The 23,083-nt window shown below is 39.9% G+C and overlaps 1 protein-coding gene across 5 annotated transcripts in view; it reads right to left on the bottom strand.

Annotated features, from left to right (window-relative positions):
* PDE5A (phosphodiesterase 5A) overlaps positions 1-23,083 on the bottom strand; it is a 95,045-nt gene that overhangs the window by 59,746 nt on the left and 12,216 nt on the right. For all 5 annotated transcript variants that reach the window (XM_044428280.1, XM_044428279.1, XM_044428281.1 and 2 more), the window contains exons 2-3: positions 17,100-17,688; positions 13,731-13,820 (exon numbers count right to left, since the gene is read on the bottom strand). In XM_044428280.1, the coding sequence (XP_044284215.1) occupies positions 13,731-13,820; positions 17,100-17,688 (679 nt within the window). The remainder of the gene's footprint in view (positions 1-13,730; positions 13,821-17,099; positions 17,689-23,083) is intronic.

Consider the following 23,083-nt stretch of genomic DNA (forward strand, 5'->3'; position numbering starts at 1 on the left):
AAGATGCATTTCCTTAAAACATCAACATTAGAAAGAACTGTCCAAATCTTTCTGAACCACATTTTCAGGTGTTTTGCACATAATTCATGCAAATTTTGCAACTCCCATTGAAACCATGTGTTTTGCTGGCACTAGTTTCCTTAAGTTCCATTGGAGGTTTCAAAAAGTACTCAAATTGTGGCCTGTCTTGCAGATGGATGCCATAAAAAATTCTTGACTCAGCCCATTTCCATCCCATTGGATCAGAGGCAGGTGGGAAATTCAATGAGCTCGAATGAGCTGGATTTTCCTGTTTCACTACACCCTTAAAGACAGATCCTTACAGACAGCACCTGGAATTCCAGCTAAAGAAATTGCATGGAGGACAGAATGGAACAAACCTCAATCAGTGCCAATGTTCCTCCAGCCAAGCTATGAAAGTGAGAATATGGACTGGGGTGAGATGTGTAGAGGGATGCTACTCAGCAATGGAAGCTGCTTTGTTTACCACAGCAGGAAAACACTGGAGAAACCCTGGCATTAAATATTTAGAAATATATATTCTGGTTTGGAGATCTGACCACATTTCCATCTTCTCTGGGTTTGATGAGGGTTCTCAGTACCTGAAACACCCAGTCTCCAATACCTACATCTTCTAACCACAACCCTGCAGGAAAAAAGAAACTTTTTTTAAAGAAAAATTGTGGTTTCTCATAAGCTTTGCACTTCTAGGAAATGAAGAAGATATGTATGACAAAGAAGGCTGCAATTCAGTTTAGTGACCTTACCACATTAACAGCATGGCTGTTGCCCAGAAATGCATCAGAAATAGAATTATTTGTGACCATCACAGTTTGGAAAGGATATGAAACAGGAAATGATGCCTTCTGCTATTAATGTAGACCTCAACAGAAGTTCTTTTTCAAGACGCACATATGGAAAAGTGTGCTCACCCATTAAGCACCAATGTTCTAATAGCCAAGTTGTAAAATTGGGTGGAAAAACGCTTTCAGTATCTTCGTAGGCAGGATCATGATTTATACTCTCTGCTCTCACAGCAGCCACTATTGAAGCTACCAGTAGCACAAATAAGATCACTGTTCTTCAAGTTAGCCATTAGCAAGCATATTCTAAAATGTTTAATTTAAATAAAGATGTAATTGTCAAGAAAACTATATTGCATGAAGTCCAACTTTTCTTCTCAAAGTTAATGGTAAACTCTTCCCAGTTTCGGCAAGCCAGAGCAGGGAACCTTCAAGAAGATTTTAAAATTAGAAACTATTTGGACAATGGTACTATGAAAAACAACAGAAATCCATAATTTTTTAGACATCTTGCACATCCATCTCCAGACTTCAAAGATAGGGCTATCTTCTTTTTAATTTAAGGAAGGTTTCCTTATTTTATATCATACTTCAAAGAACAGACAGTTCAGATCACCATGTGGCGAGTGCTTTTTTATCTCCACACAACAGACACCACACAGAACATATGACACAGCAGTTTCTCAGAAGAGAACACTGCACAGCCACCCACAAGACTCCTGTCATTGTACATGTACAACTGACTGCCCCACATCTCCCATATACTTGCAGTTTCTTCTATTTTCTCCATATCAACTGTACCCCCACCCTGCAAGCAAGCAAATCTTCAGTACTTGCCAACATCAGCTGCAACATATGGCTTTTGTACATAGGCCAGCGTTTAAACAGCTCAATAATTCCTCAGGACTAAGTCGAATGCTAAGACTTTTCACACCATGAGGTGATTCTAACAGTTTCTTTATACTGAAGATTTGCACACAGACAGACCCAATTTTTGAGTAAGTTCAACATATAAGTGACCACTCTTCCCAGAATAGCCTGCCATCTTTTTCCTGACAGAAGTTCTATGCTTTAACAGTTTCACAAGTCAGTGATTGAATCTATTTCTCATGTAGCACAGAATACATGCTGTATTCTGCTTTAAAAATGTCCAAAAATCCTAGTCGTGGCCCATTGCTTCCACTCATCTCTACTCCAACTCAGAAAACCTTTTAGCTTTATAGTAATCCCATGAACCAACCCTAAATACCTTGCCTAGAGCAAGTGGACATTTGAATCTACACTGCCCACTTGCAAATTTAACAGCCAGTCTCACTCCAGTGATTCCCCATGTTAGTGCAGTGAATACAGCATGCTTTTTGGAAGAAGCTTTTACCATATTTCTTCACTAGATGCATATGTGGAGATTTTGCATGCCAGAATAAGCCAACAAACTTGTTGAGAAAACTAAACAAACCACAAACTTTTGGTCCAGGTTTTATTTTGTGTGATGTGCTAACCAGACCTTTGGCTTCTCTCTCTTCTACAAGGCCTATAGAAATGGCACAACAAAACATGGATTATTTCGCCAGCTTGTCAATGGAGCAAGAGGTCCAGTTCAATAAAAGGGGACATTTAAACTGGTTCACTATTATTGTTTATTTTATTTATTCATGTATAATATTTATATGCTGCCTTTAAAGGTAAGAATCTTCCCAAGGTAGCTTCAAATAGTTAATATAAAAACAAAAACTCAATAAATTTCAAAACATAATTAACCATTAGTGAGAACCAGCAATTAAGCAAATCTTACTAATACAATTTTTAAAAATCCATTAATTATTTCAGTATATTCCTCTAAACCCTTTTCCATTTGGAGGCTTACCTCAAAAAAACTGGAGTAAAAAACTAGAGCATCTTCCATCCTCTCCATAAAAGATGCATGATGGGGTCTGGGAGAATATTTCAGTCACGTGGCCATGGTTAAGAAAGCCCTTTTCAAACTCATCAGTCTAGTGTTCTCACTAGTAGCAAGTTTGGGGGGCAGATCTCAAGGGTGTGGCCAGGCTGACAGTGGTGACCACGGCCCTTAAAGTGTCTTGGTCCCGTAAATTTTATTTGAGGTTTACATTCTGAAACCATCATTCCAAATTGGGCTCAGAAATGTACTGGGCACCAGTAATATAGTATAGGCATCACATGGTCCAGTAGCCTCTTTCTACCAACATCTGAGAGGCTGCATGCTGTACCAGCTGAAATCTCCAAACTATCTCTAAGGAACACCCATGCAGTGTGTGTTAGAGTAATCCAGTCTGAATGTTTTGGGTTTAAGAATAGGGTAAGGCGGATTGAGGCAAGAGCCATCCTCTCCAGGTAAGATGGAAACTGGCAAACCAACCTAAACTGGTAAAAAGTGTAGCAGCCACCTGAGCTTCTTCAGTGGTACAGAGTCCAGGAAGATTCTCAGACTGTGAACTTAGTCCTTCAGTGGGAGTATGAGCCCATAAAATCAGCTATAAACTTCTATACAGAGGAGCTACCTACAATATTTGTATTTTGTGGCTGTTTAACCTAATCCCCATTGAAACTTCCTGCAGACACGGGATCAGGTAGAAAAGAGCCATAAAACTAAGCATCATCCACACAGTGATGATATGCCAGTCCAATCTCCAGATGACATTCCCCAACAGTTTAATGTAAATTAGGACTGTGGAACTGCTTAGCCCCTCAGGGCCAGATTTCCTCTTGGACACACACCAAGGTCTGGATGCCCAAAGCATTGCAGCCATGTCATCTATGCCCAGTTCATGCTACCTCTCTGCAGCTCTAAGCTATGGACAACTGAGCCCCGTTTACTGACTGCAGACAAAAGATGGGATTCCCATCTCCGCAAAGAGATAATGCAGCTGTTTTTCTAGCACTGAGCTGCAGAAAATCTCTGATCCCTGAAAACAGGCAAAAGGTGGAATTGCCAAATCAAAACTGTGGGGGGGGGAGGGGAAGCTATAGGGAAAGGGACAGGGCCTAGCAAAGAAGGTGGTAGGCTACATGGGGAATCTCTTTGGGCTGTATTTGGTCCATGGGTCAAAATTTCCTCACTCCAGATGACAAAGCTAAAAAGCTTAAGAGTCAAAATTGAACCTTATAGGCTGAGGGGAATGGGATGGAACAGAATTCTCCCAGGAACACCTTGTGGCTATTCTTCAAGTAAGGACCAAAACTACTTTAACACTATATTTCCTATGTTCAGCCCAGGTAAGTGATCTAGAAAGGTACTATGGTTGATGGTGTAGAAAGCTGCTGAGAAATTTGGGAGAATCAACAAGGGCTGTGCACCCCCTGTTCATTCTCTGTCCCTGGAAAATGGATAGGGGAACAAGTTTCTTACTTCTAGAATTCAAAGTTGAAGGTTAGGACAGAAGATACAGTATTAAGTATTGTAACTAACTTAGGAAAGTAAGCAAACATTCTAACTTCTCAGCATGTTCTGATACCAATCCACAGGTGCGCAGCTGACATGCAGGTGTTGCCTCACAACACTGGACTTTTTATTTTTATTAGTTTTAAACCACAGAAAATTGAACCCATTTCAATGGTATCTTAGACTCTCTGAAGAACCCAAAAGGAGAACACTTTCACCCTATGTAAACAGTTTCCTGCCATGAAAGGGAAGCTTGTGGTTCTTAAAGAGCTGTGAGGAAACAGTAAAAAAAACAGTGTTAATATAGCCTAAAAAAGACCATTCAGTTGCTCCTTATTAGTTCCACAGAATTCTCTCTTACTAAAGAAACCATGCCAGCCGCATGCAGATTCATTTGTTCTTCAGATTCAAGTACAGATCCCTGGAGTTGAAGCACTATGAAATATGGAATAAAACACTGCCCTGGTTCAAACCTATAAAGAAGCCACTAAGGGTAAACTTTCCAACAAGGTTTCTCATTGCACTAGCAGCCACCATTCTGAATATTTTGGGTATGATGTAGGTTCTTGTTACATGCAAACAAGGACAGGTTTTGGGGTAACTGACAAGCCACCCATAACCCTAAAACAGTCAATTGTTCAGAATGTCTGGTCAACTATCCCAACAGTGATAGTGGGGTTTGGATTTGTCAAATTAACACTCTTGGATATTGTAACCTATGGTGGCCAGTAAAAATCCAGACTCTGTTATAGTAGTAGTAGTACTTCTATACTGATCCACAGCCAAACTCTCTGGAAAGTTTAGCTGATAAGCTCTGGGATGATAAGCTTCATCATTACAAGTAATTTTAATAACCCTTATTAGCTGAACAATGAAAGAGAATTAATTTTCAATAACCAACATTCTCCATTTCTAAATTCATTTGAAGTACATATACAATTCCAAGCAAATTCTATTTTGTTATATAACAATCATAAGTCATGCAACTGGAAAGTCTCATAAAACCAAGTAATTAGGAACTCTAGAGCATTTCTTCCAGCTAGGAGGTGGAGTTGATTACATAATTAGCACAAGCTCAATTTGTAACACAGCACACAGATCAAGTCCTATGCTCTGTAGAGCCTGGTAGTAGTTTGAATATCCTTAAGCTATTTTTAAGTGCAATAAAATTTAAATTCAAAGCAGGCATGTCTGGGCCAAGCATAGATATAAGGCCCACACACCATATCCAGACTCTAAAGTCTCTCCGTCCTCTCCGCCAGTATTATTCCAGCATTTGTGCCAACCCAGAACCACACAGCTTCATCTGCAGGATGAGGAACCATGGAGAGCTGGATTGGGACACAGAGACTGAGGTTCTTATGCATAGCAAGACCATACAAGCAGTTCTTTTCCTACTTTGACTTAGGCTGTGAAATCAGGAGCTTAAGTCAAAGTAAGAAAAGAACTGCTTTTTTATGTACTTGCTATACAGGAGCATCAGGCTCTGCTCCTGTAGAAGAGAGGGAAACTTCTTGTCTGCTCTCCTGACTGGGGTGTTCTCTGAGTCTTCTATGACAGCTGTTGCATCTCTGCTTCTATTGAACACAACTCCCATGGTTAGTTTATTCTGGAAGTTTCTGCTGCTTAGGGGGGAAAAAGATAACTGTCATATCATCTGCCACAAAGCTGGAATCCATTGTGTGGGAGGGGTTGTTTTTTGTTTTACACTTAAAATACACAAGCTGACTTTCTGCCTTTAAAACGATATTGGCCTTCCCAGTTCCCTGCGGCACTTTCTCCATAGGCTGCAGACATTTCTTTAGCATTGCTAGAGTTTTATTTTATCTGGATGCTTCTTGTTACATTCTTGTACATTCAGATCTTAGATTTAATTCTGTGAAAACTACTTTAAACCACAAAGGGAGCATGTGCCCTTTTTCATTGTTATTTCTGAACTAAATGCTTCTTTTTTTACTCCCTGAGACGACATTGAGAGTCAGCAACAACACTAAAGAAAAATAATCTGCTAAATTTAAGAATGCTTGAAGAGGACAGAAGCACATCTTTGTCTCTTTTAGACTGAAGAGTCCCTGTTCATATTCAATGGTGAATTCCATGGAAAGGGGGTTAGACATATTGTGCTGCTCAAACCCTTGGAGCATTCCCTTCACATCCAGAAAATTAGGCAATCCAGGCCAATAAATTACTTGCCAGAGCCAGCATTTAATGAATACCCTCATTTCCTCATTCCCTTAATCGTCAAAAGGCTATCGTAGCTACATTCTAAAGCAGCTCTTTTAGTCTTAATCCTACAGAATGTAAGAAACATATGCAGTTCTGTCACCCATGTCTTCTGCACTTTGCCCAAGTCTACCATATTCTAACCCACTACTTCCTTGTCTCTTTTTCTTCTCACTGAATTAAAGATTCTGTTCATGTATTATCCTGTTCTGTTTCTGCTTCCCTTGTCTCACTACTCTATCCCACCTGGCTTTTTGCCCCCAACCTGCAACCACATCTTAGACTTTCTCTGATACTTGTTGACCTGTACATCATCTGCCTGTATTCTCCCTTACACCACTAAACCAAGACTCCACAGCCTCAATCTACTTCTCCCCATCCAAAAATGGAATGCACTTTCCCTTACATAATCAATTTAGAGGTGATTCTTGTTATTGTTTCAGGAGAAACATCTCCTTTGCCTCTTGCATGCTACAGAAAAAAGTAGAGGTATCTCTTCCCTCCTCAGCGTGATGAGAATGAAAATTACACAAACATTCTAGATAGAGCTAAAATTCTTAGGGGAAAAAGTTCTCACCGTTGCTAACTCTTCTACCCAAACTGCTGCGGGGATATGAGTGTTCCCTTCTGTAATCTTACCTGAATTATTCCAATGTTTTATACATAAGGCTACCTTTGAAACCAGTCTAGAAAGTGCAGCTAGTCCAAAACAGAAGACTGACCAACATTACTGTGTTCAACCAGTACTTTTCCACCTGCACTGGCTACCAGTCCTTGTCTGGGCTTAATTCAAGCTACTGATATTAACACTCAGAGACCTAAACAGACTTGGGCACAGTCTGAAAGGTAGTCTCCTCCCATATGTATGTGCCCACACCCTAAGATCATCCTTAGTGATTATCCTCCACAAGCCCCTGCCAAAAGAAGTGAGTCCCTTCTCCAAAATTTTATCCCTTAACAAAACGCTTCTAGGCAACTTAGTATTAACTCTGTGAACAAACTTATGTCACAGTAACCCACCATGAATGATGTTTCTATGTATCCCCTATGAGTGCCCAGACACCTATTTGCTCACATTTGGTTTGGCCTTAGTAATTCCCATTTTTTTCCAGGAAAAAAATATTATTGTTTATTTGTATATGGTGCTTAATTTAAAACATATTTAAACTTGCTGTTCCACAGCATTAAGGTGGACCTTTCAAACAACAGCAACTGCACAATTATGGATGCCACAAAAAACTAATTATATAAACCATTCATCAAGAAAAATAGAGGAAAGGGGCTTCTTTATATCTAGAAAGATAAAAACTGTTTTGATGGATACATTTTTTCAATTTTAAAATGTTAAGTAGTAAAAATAAGTATTCTGTTTTAAAGAATGAACTCAACCCTGAAGAGAAGTCAGGGTGAGTCAGGTTGTTCACCTGATAATCCACATTCGTTGTATGAAACCATCAGGCACACTGTGGCTTGATATAAGTGGCTTCCCCTTAATGCCCGCCCTCTGTCCCAGGTGTGTCTGTCGGGCACTTCTGCATCAGACATTCTTATCAGTACGCTTCTGTTGCAGTTGCTGACTCAAGCAGGACGCTCCCCTCCATGCCCACATCAGATTGTAGAATGCATACTTTTGGGCACTTATGCACTTAGATCTGTCCTAGATTCAGAAATCACTTCCCTGAATTACCCCAGTGTTAGAATCACTGTTGCCTGACATGTCATGTGAACTGGGTCAATAGTCCTTTCCCTCTAAGAATCAATTCACTTCCCGAATTAGATACAAGACTAAAGCTGCTTATTCCTAGTAGACACATATTCCATTCAAAGTAGAGATATACCTCCCATAAAAAGGGTTTAGGTTAGAGTTGCAAGCCTCCTTTATGGCTTCTTATACTTAATGGATATCACTGAGATTTTCTGCAGCTCCTTCTCTTGGCATTCCTCCTCTAAGAAAAGGAGCACTACTCTAAAAACAAAAGTAGGACACATGCCTTCCCCTTTCATGTTTTTCTTAGCATTTATTTTCTGGTAATTCTAAAACTAAAATAAAGAACCTTTTCATATATGTAGATTCTTATATAATAAATGCATGTTTCTTTGCTGTCCACTTAAGTTTGGCTTTCTAACAAGCTGACTCATGGATACTGCAGTGGGTCAGCTTTTCCCATGTTATAGGGATCCCACAGAGTCAGACTTTTTAAATTTAATGTATGTTGTTCAATACAAGCTAATTATTTGTTAAGTTTAACTTAATACAAGCTTAGTCATAGAAAAATATATTATTAAACTAACAAAATGTACTTTTCCCCACAGATGCTAAAGTGCGAAAATACACATTTTGGGGGCAACTGACATATTTTAGGGAGATTCACACATTCACACATAAATTTATGCAAGTCTGAGTTGGTGCATCTGAATGCATTCGCACAAAACCTAATTTCATCAGTAAGTAGACAATGGAACAAATGGTATTTGACAAACTTAAATACAGAAAGACTTTACATCCATACACCCCTCTGCTTAAGAAAATGCTTTTATTCTGGAGATAATCATATTCTTTTAGCTTTCAAAGGGCAATATTAGATTTTTCACAATGTAAGGTTGCCCCTGAAGACAGTCTAGACAGAATCTCCAGTTCATTCGAAACAGTGCTAGACTACTGACCAAGAAATGAAATTACTTTTCACTGGCATTCCTCTAGATGGCTTAAGTCCTCTGTATCTGTAGGACTGTCCTTTCCCATATCGGCCCTCCTCTGCAAATCATTCTACATCTGGTGTCTCACCTGTGCAATGCCCTCTCCGCAGGGGTTTCCTTGTCTGCCATTACAGTGTCAAACAAGTTTTTCCCAGACATTTAGACACTAAAAGAATGAAACACTTTTATAAGTTACCAACATTGAAAAGCTTGATAAAGAGGTCTTTGACTATCACCAAAGTAATAGTAAGACAGCCTTCAGACATGCTTTCCTGAATAACTGCAAACAATAAAAATGCACAGCCAAGGCTAATCCATGCCATGCCACCATCTGAGATGGGCAAGATAGGGCCACCTTTCTCATATGCATCCCCATCACTCACATGCTCTTCCAAGCAGAGCAGCTTACCGGATCCAGTAGAAGCATTTTTAAGTAAGAGCCAAGTGGGGAGCCTTGAGCCTAGAAACAATATGATGCTGATGCTGCCGCAGGTGGCATCCACCCCTCTTTGTCCCCTGCTCCTGATATACCCAACTACTTACCTGGGTGCAGCTGCATCTTAACATAGAAGCCAGCTCCCATTTTAGTTCCAGAGCACCAGAAACAGACAACCACATTTTAAATTTTCCAAATTCAGTATATGACACTCCACAGCCAGGTTCCGAGCTGCAGTCACAGATTATTTAAAATGGACATCTGTTGCAAGGTCCAGCAATCTAGGTCCAAACAGGAGCACCACTTTAGTTTAACATGCTGCCTGGACCAAGTAAACTGAGTTTTCCAGGTGGAAGGAGAGAAGTACCTGATAGCAGTGAACGTGCATTTGGGAAGATTTAAAATGCTGAATGTCAGGTTTCAAAGTAGGATGTAGGGTAACCACGTATACTTTGTCAAAACAAGTGAAAGAAGGAATCAGATGTGCATTACATTTCCATGTGCTAAATTCTGAGATACAAGGTGGAAATGAATTGCTAAATTCAAACAGAAATACAACCAGCCATAGAAGGGAACTCTGCAACCTGTGTTCTTGCATCCTAGGATGCCCATGTGTAAACTGCTGATGGGCAACATAAGGCCCCTTGCTCTCAGTTCTTAAGGGTCATTCCCTTCACATTTGTCCCGGAGTGGAAATATATCACAACTTCAAATAGAGGATGGTCCTCTAACTGCCCTTTCAAACAGAGGACTTTTCTCTACAGAACAGGACACAACCATCCTAGATACGTGACGGGAAGCTTGGATACGATGCAGTATATAAAAGTGCGGCACTGCCATGCTCACTCTGCTGCTCTTCTCCATGTGCTGCCCAAGACGAGAGACTCAATGAGTCTCGCGTTAGAGCGAGCCCTACTCAACATAGTTAGAACCATAAACATTCAAAGTTAGCAGGCAGCTGTTTTCATGGATTGGTGCTTTCATTCTGTGCCGCATCTTGCATTATCAAAGGCTTGTGATTTTTTACACTTTGTCTTTGGAATGCCTATGATACATATTAAAGAAGTAATTCCTGCAAATTACAAGACTTCCATTTTTGTGTACTCACTGCTATTGTGTTTGCTTAACTGTATAGAACACTTCATGAATCTGTGTGATGTAGTTATGTGAGATGCAACACAAAATCTCTCTGCATCTTTCCCAGTGGTAAGTGGAACATGATCTCCTTGTCCTGCTTATGGCAGTGCACATGCAAAACCTTCTGCAAGCAGTCTGAGATTAATAGAGGTAGTGGGGTGCAGGAGGAACAGCATGCATAATAGGAGTAGGAAGCAGCAAAGGACAGAATTGTTTCTTTATTTTCCATTTGTTTTTTCTAGGGGGTTTTCCAAATAGGCGCTGTGTGAGCTGTTTCTGCAGTTTCACAGAAGGTCAAATGTAGCACATTCCTTCAAAAGAAGGAACGAATGCAGCATAATTCTATTCACACAGCAATGCTATCTCTTCTATCACTTGTTATGCCCAACTGTTCACAGACATTTACACAAAGCATGGAAAGGATCCCCCTCCCCCACACCACTGAAGCATCGCTCGTGGGAGTAATGCACAACAGCTTAAATGTGCTTGTGGCATGATTCCAGTAGCTGTGCAGAAAGTTCTTAGATCTCTGGATTGTTGTTGAATATTCAGTTACTTAGAAGTAAAGCTGCTTTCTTTATCTGCTAGATAGATCTTCAGGAGAAGGGTTATGTCTGTGTTCTGGACAATTTTGTAAGGGGAAAACAAAGAATCAGGGTGTTTTATGTTGTTAATTTTTTAAAGGAAAATAAGCTAAAAGCAGATGGTAATGTAGGGGCTGATTCAGTGGATCAAGCTTCATTCCAGAAATGTGTCAGTTAGGCATTATGGTGAGAGTGATGAAAACCTTCTGTTAAGACAGTTTAAAAGGAACAAAACCCCAGCTTTCCCAAACAACACTCCAAACCCCAGTTCCTTTCCATTTAAAATGCATAAACGTGAGTGAAGGACATCATCTCTTTCCTTGATCCTTGTCAAACTTGTTACTGCATCAGTTTCCTTTACAGTTCCAAATGAAAGAATAGTCTGCTTTCTTCCAGCCAGGACCATGCTTGTATTTATGAGAGTAAGCTCTACCTAGCTTATCAGATTTTGTATCCATAACTACACAAACAGGAGGCTAAACTATTCCAGTAATTCTAAGGGTGCAGGAATAGCTTGGTCTGAAAATACAGTAGTTAGTTTCTTTTTTGGTCAAAGATGGCTGACTAGATGGTAGCTGGAGAGACCAAACCCTTCAAAGTGCATGTTGAATGTAGGCTTGCAAGCCAATGGCCTGACACATTCTATTTTTCTTCCAGTTTGCTTGCCTAAAGAAAGCATGCCATGAGTAAAACATGGGACTCATGCACCAGACTTCTGACGCCAGACATTACCATATGCAGTGGTCTGTTCAGTTATTAGTTGACTCTGGGCCAGCTTCAGCATCTGCCAAGCAGGAACAAAACTGGGAGAAGGACACTTGCAATGGCATTAAGAAAGATCTATTAAAGAGCAAGTTCAACAAGCAGTGGTAGCTTGTATGCTTCAAGAAATTGTAATGGACCCACCTTTTCAGTAACAGGAGCTACCCAATGCATGCTTTCATACTGCTCCTCAGCCAAAAAAGCTCCCAGAGTAATTTACATATACTCAATTAAACAAAATAGTCCCTGATCACAGGCTACGATCTAATAAGAAGCACACAGTGAAAAAGGGAATGAGGACAGAAATAACATTCTTTTTATAGAGTTGCAATGGCCCTGCTTCTCCTACAGCTCAGACTGCTGGTGAGGACAAGTGAGAGAAAGAGGAGCACCTTTAATAGGGGAGGTCTTTCAACATGGTTAGGGATATGGTCCTATTCTCCCTCTCATCTCCCTAGCCAACGTCTCAGTCCTTCACATATTTTGCGGCATTGTGCAGTTCAAAGGCACCCACAGGTTACAAGTATATGGTTCTCAGTGCTCTCCTTGTGAGAGACCACTGTTGGACACCGAATTCCATGCAGGCTGAATTCAAAGATATGACTTCAGGGTGCCTTCTTTCTAACAACACCAAAAATTTAGCATGAATTTATAGGCATATATTCTCAGATCTTACATTCAAAGAAACATCAGATTTATTTTAGGCTGTAATCCCAGGTTTTATAACCCTCACTTTTTTTAGAAAAAAAAATTGCACAGCTGCTGGCTTTTATCTTGGGTACTTCATTCCATTCAGTTTTAAACTATTTATTATGTCATTATATTTTATGGTTTCAAGCTTTATCCTGTAAACTGTCTAGAGAACTTCAGCTAATTGGGGCCATAAAAGGTCATAAATAAAAGCCTATGCCCCCTTACCTGGAATAAACACTTTTGAACTGAGTGTGACTTAATTTTCAGTAGGCATGCATGTGAGAGAGTTATTATTTACCATATTTAATACTACCTCTCAATTTGAATTTCTCTCATACTGCATAGAGACCATCAGATTTGAAATAATATAATAATCAGTTATAACAGAAGTGAATGTCCTAACTTCTATAACATAACAAATAACAAATATTGAGAACAACAAATTACTTTAATTTCACTTTAATTCTATGGTTCTGCTATTCCAGTTATTTTTCCATTTCTTTTCTATGTTTTCCAGTTTTCTTTTCTTTCTCATGTCCTTCATTCTTCCATTTATGAGACTGTAAGTCAAATAGTTGGTTCATTTTGCCTTAGAGCTCTTAAGTAATACACTTTCTGCATACATAAAATGCCCTTACGATACACATTTGGCTGAAATAGAATGCAAAATGAATCAAACAAAATAGGAGTGTGATATTTGCAAGAAGCAACTGCAGACCCACTGACTTTGCCAAAAATGGCTAACACAATTTGGAAGATGACAACACTGTGCGGGTGGGTGGGGGAATCCTGGCTGTATATCAATTCAGCATATTTTATAGAGCAGGTCAAAACTCTATGGACCGTAGGCAGACAGACTTCTTTTAAAGAAAAAGACAAAAGAGAGAGCAAATAATGTTGCAGTTTGGGACACAGCCTGAGAGCTGAAAACAGTTTAAGGAATTAGCGGTGCTGGGGAGACTACAACAAAGGAAGAGCCAAATGCTTGGCCTTACCTCTTCTCTATGGTTCTTTATTGGCATACAAAGGATGCTCTGTGTCTTATAGCCTGTAATTTGGTCCACTTCTGCATTGAATCGAGGATCCTATCAAGGGAAGAAAACATATCATCATATACATGCTTTCTCAAAAAATACACATATTCCCACAGTTTATATAAATACAGGCTCTTCTGTTTAACTATCCCTCTTCTTGGTAACAATATTTCCAGCATAAGACCACAGAAAACATATTTTAATTATTATTAAAGGAATTTCTACCCCTCCTTTCAGAACAAGCCCCACCCAAGACAGTATACAATCCATTTAAAACAAAATCAAATGTACAATAATATGGTACAAATACCATTAATTTAAAAATGATATCAAACAAACATAAACAGAAGCCACTATAACATTCATAGAAATCTAATTATTTCTTTGAACAACAGAGAAGAACTGGTCAAACTCAAGAACCAATTTCAGGATAGTCTGAAAACAGCTAAGGAAGAAGTTTGGTGAGTATAGTGAGACATTTCAGAAGTTGTGAGTAACCACTGAAAATGTCCTATTTCTGAAGTTACTTTTCCTGACTTGTATTTGTGTTCTTTAAGTTTGTAGATAAAGATGTCTGTACGCTGCAGAGCGGCTTACAAATTTATATAAAATTGTGTCTTACAAATATAATCACAAACTAGTTTCACAAGAACACTGTGCCACCTCAGGGTGCCACATTGCCTGTGTGGACTCTGGCCACAGTTGTCAAGTGAACCTAGTGAGAGTAGGTTGTTGGCATGGTTAACAAACCACCCATAAACCCCAAATAGTCTGTGGGTTCTGACTGGTTTGTTAATTACGCCAAACACCCACCATTGTCAGGTTTGCACAATGTAACAAACTATGACACAGAGCTTAAAGAATGAAAACAGTAGCCTTTTCATTCCTCCAAGCCTCCGGGGTTAATTAACCCACCCTGGCATAGCGTGAAAAGCCCACAGTACAAATCTACATCATAACATGCTACAACACAGCTATTTTTAGAACATTTTCTCTTCTTGAGAGGAAATGAGAAATGTACTAAATAAGCAATATTGATTAAAAAAACAACACCCATTTCTTCTATCGGGGGAAACCATTACAGAAATTCTTATGTTTTTATACATGCCATGCACAATCCTATATATGTGCACAGGGATGGGGCTGTCGCTCAGGGGCAGATCACCTACTTTGCAAGCAGAAGGCACATGTTTAATATGCAGCATCTCCAGGGAAAGCTGCGAAATTCCTGGCTCAAACCCTAAAAGTTCACTGCTGGTCAGTGTCCACACTATTAGGCTAGATCAGGAGTAGGCAACCCGCGGCTCCAGAGCCGCATGTGGCTCTTGAACCCCTCTGCTGCGGCTCCGTCACTCAAACATGCGCCGGCACAGCCGCGGATCTGCTCGAAGCTCCAATCAGGAACGCAGCGCTAGGCTAACTAGTTAAGTAACGTGCTACATTCCTCTGTAAACAAGCTTCCTGCAGGCTCTCATGTTACACGAAACTCTGTTGAAAGGATTCTCTTTGTCCCAGTGTAATCTCCTTCATCTGAATGTTAAAAGCTGCACTTGGGACCTGTCACAATTCACAGCACTTGACTGTTTATCTGCTAATCAGTCACTAAACACACCTATATCTCCGGCTGCCCCCGCAAGATTTACTGAGTTCCCCCCTGCCGGTAGGCCAGCCATGGATAAATTGAAGAAAAGTATCTGAAGAAAACCAAATGTTTAATGATACGTGGGTAGATTCATTTGCTTTTATTGCTGACAAACTTATGGAGTTTGCTGTTTAATGCATACAGCCCTTTAGCAGTGACTTTGACTCTTCAGGAAGCTGTTCTCCTATTCAAAATATATGAAAGTCCTACTAGTCTATAATGTAAGATTAAAAATAACAGTTTTTAGTGACTGAACAAGAGCTGCAGCTAAATCATAATGAAGATATACATAGCATTAAAGTAAAAAATGATATATGCAGTGTTATCTTCATTTTAGATGTCAAAAGGGTTTTATGACTCCTGGTGTTTTCTTTTGTGTGGGAAATGGGTCCAAACGGCTCTTCGAGTGTTAAAGGCTGCCGACCCCTGGGCTAGATGAACTATTCTTCTGATATGTTTTTTATGTACAGGCAGTGCTCAAGTCATGAACGTCCAAGTTACAAACATCCGCACTTGTAAACAAAATGCCAAAAGGCCATAAATTTAAAAATTTGAGTTAGAGCGTTGCACCCTGCTGTAGAAAATCATCACCACAGAGAATGACGAAGCAAAAGGGAAAAGAGGGTCTTCAGAGCACGCCTTCTTGCCTCATCCATCCAGAGAGGGAAACCTCTCTGGCATTTCCTTGGTGCAAGGAGACAGCGCTGGTGAGTGAAAGGGAAGGTGGGGAATAAGAACATAAGAATGTAAGAAATGAAGAAGAGAAGCCCGGCTGCATCAGAAAGGGAGGCAGAGGGAGGAAGGAGCAATGCAGTATATGGATGGTCAACAGTTTTAAGAGTTAAAATTAGGGGCTGGGGGAATAGAGATATTCACAGTTTTTCCAGTTCAGTGGGGGTTCTGAGTCCCTAACCCCTGCGGATGTGGAAGGCTGACCGTAAATGGAAGTGATTCTTATGCACAGAAGGGTAAAGTATATGAATATATTAATACATACATTTGGTTTACTCATGCTAAATACAACCTGTATTTATGTGATCCAACTTACATAGAAATTCAATTTAAAGACGTTCTTAGGAATGCAACTTATGCATAACCCGGAGACTGCCTATATTTTATTCTCAAAGACACATAAACATAATCCTTAGGTTAACAGACATGAAAAGAAATACTCTTGTTAAAAGCCACAAGTAATGGCACAGACAATGGAGACAGTACCCAGACTTGAAGCTTAGATCTTGCCCACTGGGTCCCCCAGTTCGCCACTTCTCCTTCCCTGGTCCCAAGCCCCCTTTCTCCCAATCACCAATTATCTGATGATTTTCCAGCTTTTGTGCAACCCCTCCCCACTGTCAAAGGTTGAAATACCACTCTTAAGACTTAATTTTAAGCTATAAAATAAGCTGAAATGCTGGCCCCATACTCCTTTAGCCATGCATCCTACAGTCATTGCCACAGGGATGGGTTCCCCCAAAAGTTTATCCAAAATGAAATTCAGTCTTCAGGCAGAAAGAGTTCCTCCCTCCTGCTGTAGACAATAATCAACTAGATGGGTCAAGGTTAAGAGTTGGCAGTCAGCCACCCTCTGAAGTCATTTTGTTGTTGTTGTAACAATGTATTTATTTTAAATCAATTTCTCTGGATGAAAAATACAGAGACAATTCTATACCCAAGTATTTATGATTTACCTCATAGGCATTCTTAATGTTCAAAGGCTGGCCCAAAGCTGCCACATGGCCCACAATCCCTTTGTTCCATTCCAAGCGAATGCCATTGTTTGAAGCTTCTTCTAAGGTGGAACCTTCAGCAACGTCAAAAAGCCTGCTGATGAGAAATTTCTCATTGGAACTGTCTTCACAGACCAGAAAGAGGGAGTAGCGGTCAGCAGCTATGAGCCCATGGATGTGCAAGAAAATTTTGTGGCAAAGAGCTGTGACATCCAAGTGACTAGAAATATCCTTCACCAGTTCTAAAAGCCTTGAACACTGATCTCCTGCATCGTTTCCAAGCGTCCGAGATTGGAGAGGCATCTGCTCCTTCTTTTCAGAATCTGACAGGAAGCTCACTGTTCCAACAGAATCCTTGACAACAATAGGCCGAAGAGGTCTGTCAAATTCAGACGCAGATATCTTCCTGGTTGGAGGTGAAGGGTTTCCACCCTCAGCCCGCGTTGTCTGGTGACTGGGACAAGAACAAGCTTCTCCGTGGGGTTTGGCTCCTTCCTTGCACGCTGGAATGGTATGAACTCTCTCAGAAAACCATGCATTGACCATCTCTCTGCAAAAGAAAAAAATGCATTAAATAGCCTAAGTCACCAACCATCACAAAAAGAAACAAACATTTAAGGAAGTGACTCCAGAAAGAGTAGTACTCCTGCCTACTACACATGACAGATTAAGAAAGCATGCTTTGTACAGCCACATGGTTCTCATTCTCCCTTGCACTCCATTTCAAGCCAACACAGAGGCCAATTTGCACACTTAACATCTTGCAACTCATAAAAAGGGCATTCTCTCATATAAAAAAGGTTTTCAAAGTTCATGTTCATGTTCCTGTATACAGACCCATCTTATTCCCAAAGGTTTAAGATTCAAAATAGCTAACAGAATTCAGACCAATGCCTATTTTTTCAAAGAAAAAATCTAAACTGAAATGTTGGTGCAAGGCACCCAAAATTATTCAATCTGCAATCATTATTCAGATTCAGAATAGCTACACATATTGGATTGTTTTGTATAGGCTTTGCTTCTGCTAGTTATAGAGAGAGGCACTGAAGTCCTGGTGGCTAGATTCCTACTAGCTACCCACAAATGCACTTTTTATGCAACTAATGAGGTATCACCAGGCCTACACTATGTCCGTACATCAAAACAGTTTTGAGAACCAAAGCATTAAAGCTGGGAAAATCCTAAGTGGGGAGGACATCAAAATGGCTCAGTGAGGAGTGAACATGCCCAGTGGCCACAGAATGCTGAGTGTTTGTTGGGAAGGGCCCAGAAAATGGGAGTGAGGGAAGGCAGTGGAGTTTCCTGAAAGAGAGCATAACCAACTAGTTAGCACACCGCACATTCAAACTTCACACTGCAACAATTTGTGGCAAGTTGACGTTGCACCTGTATGGATGACTTTGGAAAGTCTACCAGAGGAAGTAGTGGGGGTGGGGAATCACCTTGCAATGACTGCACCAATTACTACAACATGAATTTGATTTAAATCATGATAAGACCAGATTTCAATCATGGTTTTCTAGTAATTTGAACGTATGCCTGCTTTACCCATAGCTAGAGGAACTTCATTAAAACATTCCAAACTGTGTCTCTTTAATGGCCTGATGCCATGATAGGCTTTCTCCTCCAGGGAAAGAATGATATGATGAACCTCAGGCTATTCACAAAAACATCCAAAGACCTGTGGCACACTCTGCTCAAAAGGTGTCACTTTTAATTTTACTGCTTGCCCCTCCCTCCCCACACTTAGCTTCTTGTACATATCTAGTCCACTCTCAACAGTCTTCTTTTATTCATTGAATTCTTTGAAGCACAGTACTTAAGAGGTATGGGGTTGATTCTGTGCAAAGGATTTACAAAGGAACAATGGAAATGAGGTCTTTTTCTTAACTCTGTATGTTTATTTTATAACATGTTTGCTGTGAAGAAGAGCCATGTGATCTCTGCACACACATTCACAGTTTTGAGAACAGTAAAACCAAGCATCTGTGATAATATCCTCTAGACAGAAAAATTGCCCAATAATCTTACAGAAACCTTCGGAAAAGCATGACATTAGGAACATTTAAAGATTGCATGAATATACAGCCTCATGCTATATAATTAAAAACTACTCATTTAATGATGAATAACCTTTGTACTATAATGTATCTTAAATAAGCAACTACCTTTAGAAAGATTTTTCCTCTAAAGCATTTAATTTTTTTAAAATCCATTTTTTAATTTTAAAAACTTGATTTTTATCTACCCTGCTATGAGAATTGGGTACTAGGGTTCAACAGAGAAAAAAAGATGATGTGGGTGCCAAATTATGACTTTCCATTGGGTTATATACACCATGCATACACTTATTAAAACTAAGTCTATCATGTGCCATATCCTTAAAGCAAAGTACACCAAATTATAGTTGAATTATTCCATTTCTCTATTTCTGAAAGGATAGCTTTTGGAAACTTAGTAACATTACAAGACCCAAATTTGAACAGAATGTTATCCTTTACAGATGGTGGAGGAGCACTACTGCCAACTTTCCAGATCATGGTTACATATAAGCTTCCACTGAAACTAAGAGACTAGATGGTCCGGGGAGAAAAGTAGTGTCTCCACCTCAGGCTGTCAGGGACTGAGCACCAGTCTCTTTGCCCTTGCTTTTACTAATAAATACCCAGAGCATGATGTTCACCAAAGCGTGTTTACCCCATCAGTAGAACAATGGTGAACCTCCATTTTCAGTACCTTCCTGTACCAGAACTTGAAACTAGCCAGGATTCCTGCCTCTCATACTTTAATTTCTCTTGTAATATTGAAACTTATCGCACAGGAAAGACAGCTTTAAGAAAGCTCTAGACCAGGGATGGGAAACCTCCTTCAGCTTCAAGTCAGGCCAAAAATGCAATAAATAAATACTAAAGTTTTAAACTTAAATCTTCTAAACCCTAGGAAAGGCATTTTTAGCATAGGGGAAAATCAGAGTAGATTGCAGAAACCAACAAATAATCAGTAGTTGGAAGAAAATGGGTAGAGCTAGAGAAAGTGGTTTCCCTTCTACGGAATGCTGGAGGACTGCTGCATTAAGTCCCTATTCCTATTCTAGATATTCTAAGCATGGTTACATCATCAAGCTAAAGAAACACCACTGGACAGAAAAACAAAAAGAAACAATCTTTTGAAGATGTTATCAGAGCCAGTTTTCCCCCAACATAGAAATAAAAGCCGGTGATGGGTAGCCCCACACACTCACTGCAACTATTTTGAAATTGTTTCAGTTCAAGCAGATTCGTTTGGAGATCTGCCATTTCATCCAAATGAATCTGGTTTTAAAAACTGGCCCACTTGCAAATCTGCAAGATCTCTAGGCACCACTGGGACCTCAGTGATGTCAATCCTACAGTGACAAAATCCTAGAACTCTCTCTACTGATTCAGAAAACTGCCCCAAATTTTATAAAGGTTTAAGTGGGGCAGAGGGTATTTTAAGTAAAGATGGGGCCTCAAACTGTCATTAGAACATACAAGGCACTATTCGTGTGCACCACTAACTCCTGCCCAGACTAACCCTTAGCTGTAGAAACTTTCTAACAACAGACTCCATGCAGGCACAGAGCTCCATTTATGTGATGCACATAGACCACAATGGTAACTATGAGAAACTGCATCCTAAGGTTCTCACAGTAAAGCTAAATCTGGTAATGTCCAGGGACTACAAGGCCCTACTGTAGCACTGATTCCTCTCCACAACCCCCCTGCTTCAGTAGTTATGAGGGAGGAGCAACAGCACAAAGGATGAGTGGGGTCTGTGAGGAACAGCCAAAATGCATCAGTGTAGGTAAGCCTGGATCTTGGGGTGCCTTTTCAGATTTCAGGGTCTGCTGTTAAGTGTGTGGGTTTTGCTTGCAGTTGCCACTGCACTAAGTCCAGAAGCTTCCACAAGTGCAGAACTCAGCCGTTCTTCTGTTGACAGAAAAATAACCACAGGAAGGAGCTCCTTGTTTACACAGGCCTCAACCATTATTTTCCGGGTTCAGTTCAATGTGCTAATTATTATTTTTGAAGCCCTCCACCTCACCTCCTCACCTTAGCTTAGGAGGGGTTAGAGGGAGAGTGTATGTTCATGGGTGGGAGGGGAACCAAAGACTATCCAGTTTGTTTAGCTGCTCTCTCAGCCATCATTCCCATTTTTTTCCCCTTTGCCCTGCAAGGTCCAGCATCTGATGTCAGCAGCAGGGAATCACCCCGACATCATGGGGTATCAGTGAAGAACGAGGGAAAACTTGGCCCCCTGATCCATTAAGCTTCTCCATAAAGCATGTTCATTAAACCATATTTATTTCAAGTATCTAAAATAATTGACAGTTCACCATCACCACGGAATCATCTACTATAAAAAGTCTCACTGAGTTCAATGCAACTTATTCCCTGGTAAGTGTACATTGAATTGCAGCTTCAGGCAGATGTTGCTTAGCATTAGAACCTGTCCTGAGCTGCTCACCTGCTGTGAGTTTTGACCTTTCCATTAATGCCATTAGCTAGCTCTGGCTTTTAAATTAGCAGATGTTAAGTGAGGAATGCTTTTATCGCAATGTGCTATTACTTTCTCATGGAAATGCAATCCAACTCTCTAGCAACTAAGCTTATAACTGTTCAATGTCTGTTAACAATTAGGAGTAAAGCAACTTGGCTAACCCAAGAGCAGGGATAACATTGCTTTTGTGACTAGGCAGTAGGTAATATGTTCAATATTGTTTTGTTTTACACTAATGTTTACAGCCTAATTTTAAATGAAGTTGTACCAGAATGTTAAAGGATACGAGTGACATGTATTGATTACTTATTGAACTGACATGAACAGATTCCATTACAGTCTTTTTTCAGTGCTCAGAGGCTTATTAGTTCTATCATTTTTGTAAGTGAGCTGGTTTTATTCTTCTTACATTGTATAGTTTTATCACTATTTTGAGAGCCATGCGGAAGTTACTGGGTAGTATAGAAATGTATAGTTATTAATACTGTAGCAGCAAAATACAGCACCCCAAGACATTGGGCAAGCAGCGATTTACTAGAATTGCAACCAGATACACCATGGCAAATATTTAGGATCTTGATACTACTCTTTTAGGTCATAATTTGAGAAGCTAAGTATATAACTCCTGGGCCTTTCTGATATTCTCCCCCTCCTTTTTCCAAATAGTCTCCTACACAAGAAACAGAAGTTCACCAAAAGCTTGACCTGAGAGAACACACAGTTTATATTATATGGTCGATTCCATTTGATAATGTTCACAGACATGCTCTAATAAGAAAGGTTCTGTTTAAATAAAACCTAATGAGATAAGCAAATGAGATTAATTGAATCAGTTCCAAATTACAGCCAATCTTACACATGCTAGCTGTGGATACTAAGTGTCATAGTCCAACACATTTGCAGAGTACCTATCTGGGGAAGGCCATTCTAAAGGACTCCTGAACAACTTAATACTTGCCTGCTGCTAGTATCCTTTTTAAATAAGGCAAAAAGTTTGTTCAAGTGAGAATACCAAAAATGTACCCTCATGGAAAACTGTTATTCTTGGCTACCTAAGAAGCTAAATTGTGCAGCTTAAGTTCCAGCTATCTACAGTACAAGAATAGTAGCCTAGCCCTATAAGGGATTTCTTATTGTTAATATAGAGAAGCACAGTAAAACCGCAGGGATCTGAAGGTCAAGACTACAAACAAATACAGATTTATTTAGTCTGCTATTTTGGTTGCCTTCTGATCCCATGCTCAAAATATCAGAAAAGCAAAACAAGACTTATGAATTGTCCTATAGAAATCAACTCAAGTATTTCCACGAGGGAAATCATGGAGCTGGGGAAAAATGATTTGTTTAGTTGATGTCAATTCTACACTGTCTTTCTACCAAGAAAAATGGTACTCAATGGTATTTCTAATCATAAATAAAACCTA

Source organism: Varanus komodoensis, unplaced genomic scaffold (genome assembly GCF_004798865.1).
Source record: "Varanus komodoensis strain SLA01 unplaced genomic scaffold, ASM479886v1 scaffold2, whole genome shotgun sequence".
Taxonomy (NCBI): Eukaryota; Metazoa; Chordata; class Lepidosauria; order Squamata; family Varanidae; genus Varanus; species Varanus komodoensis.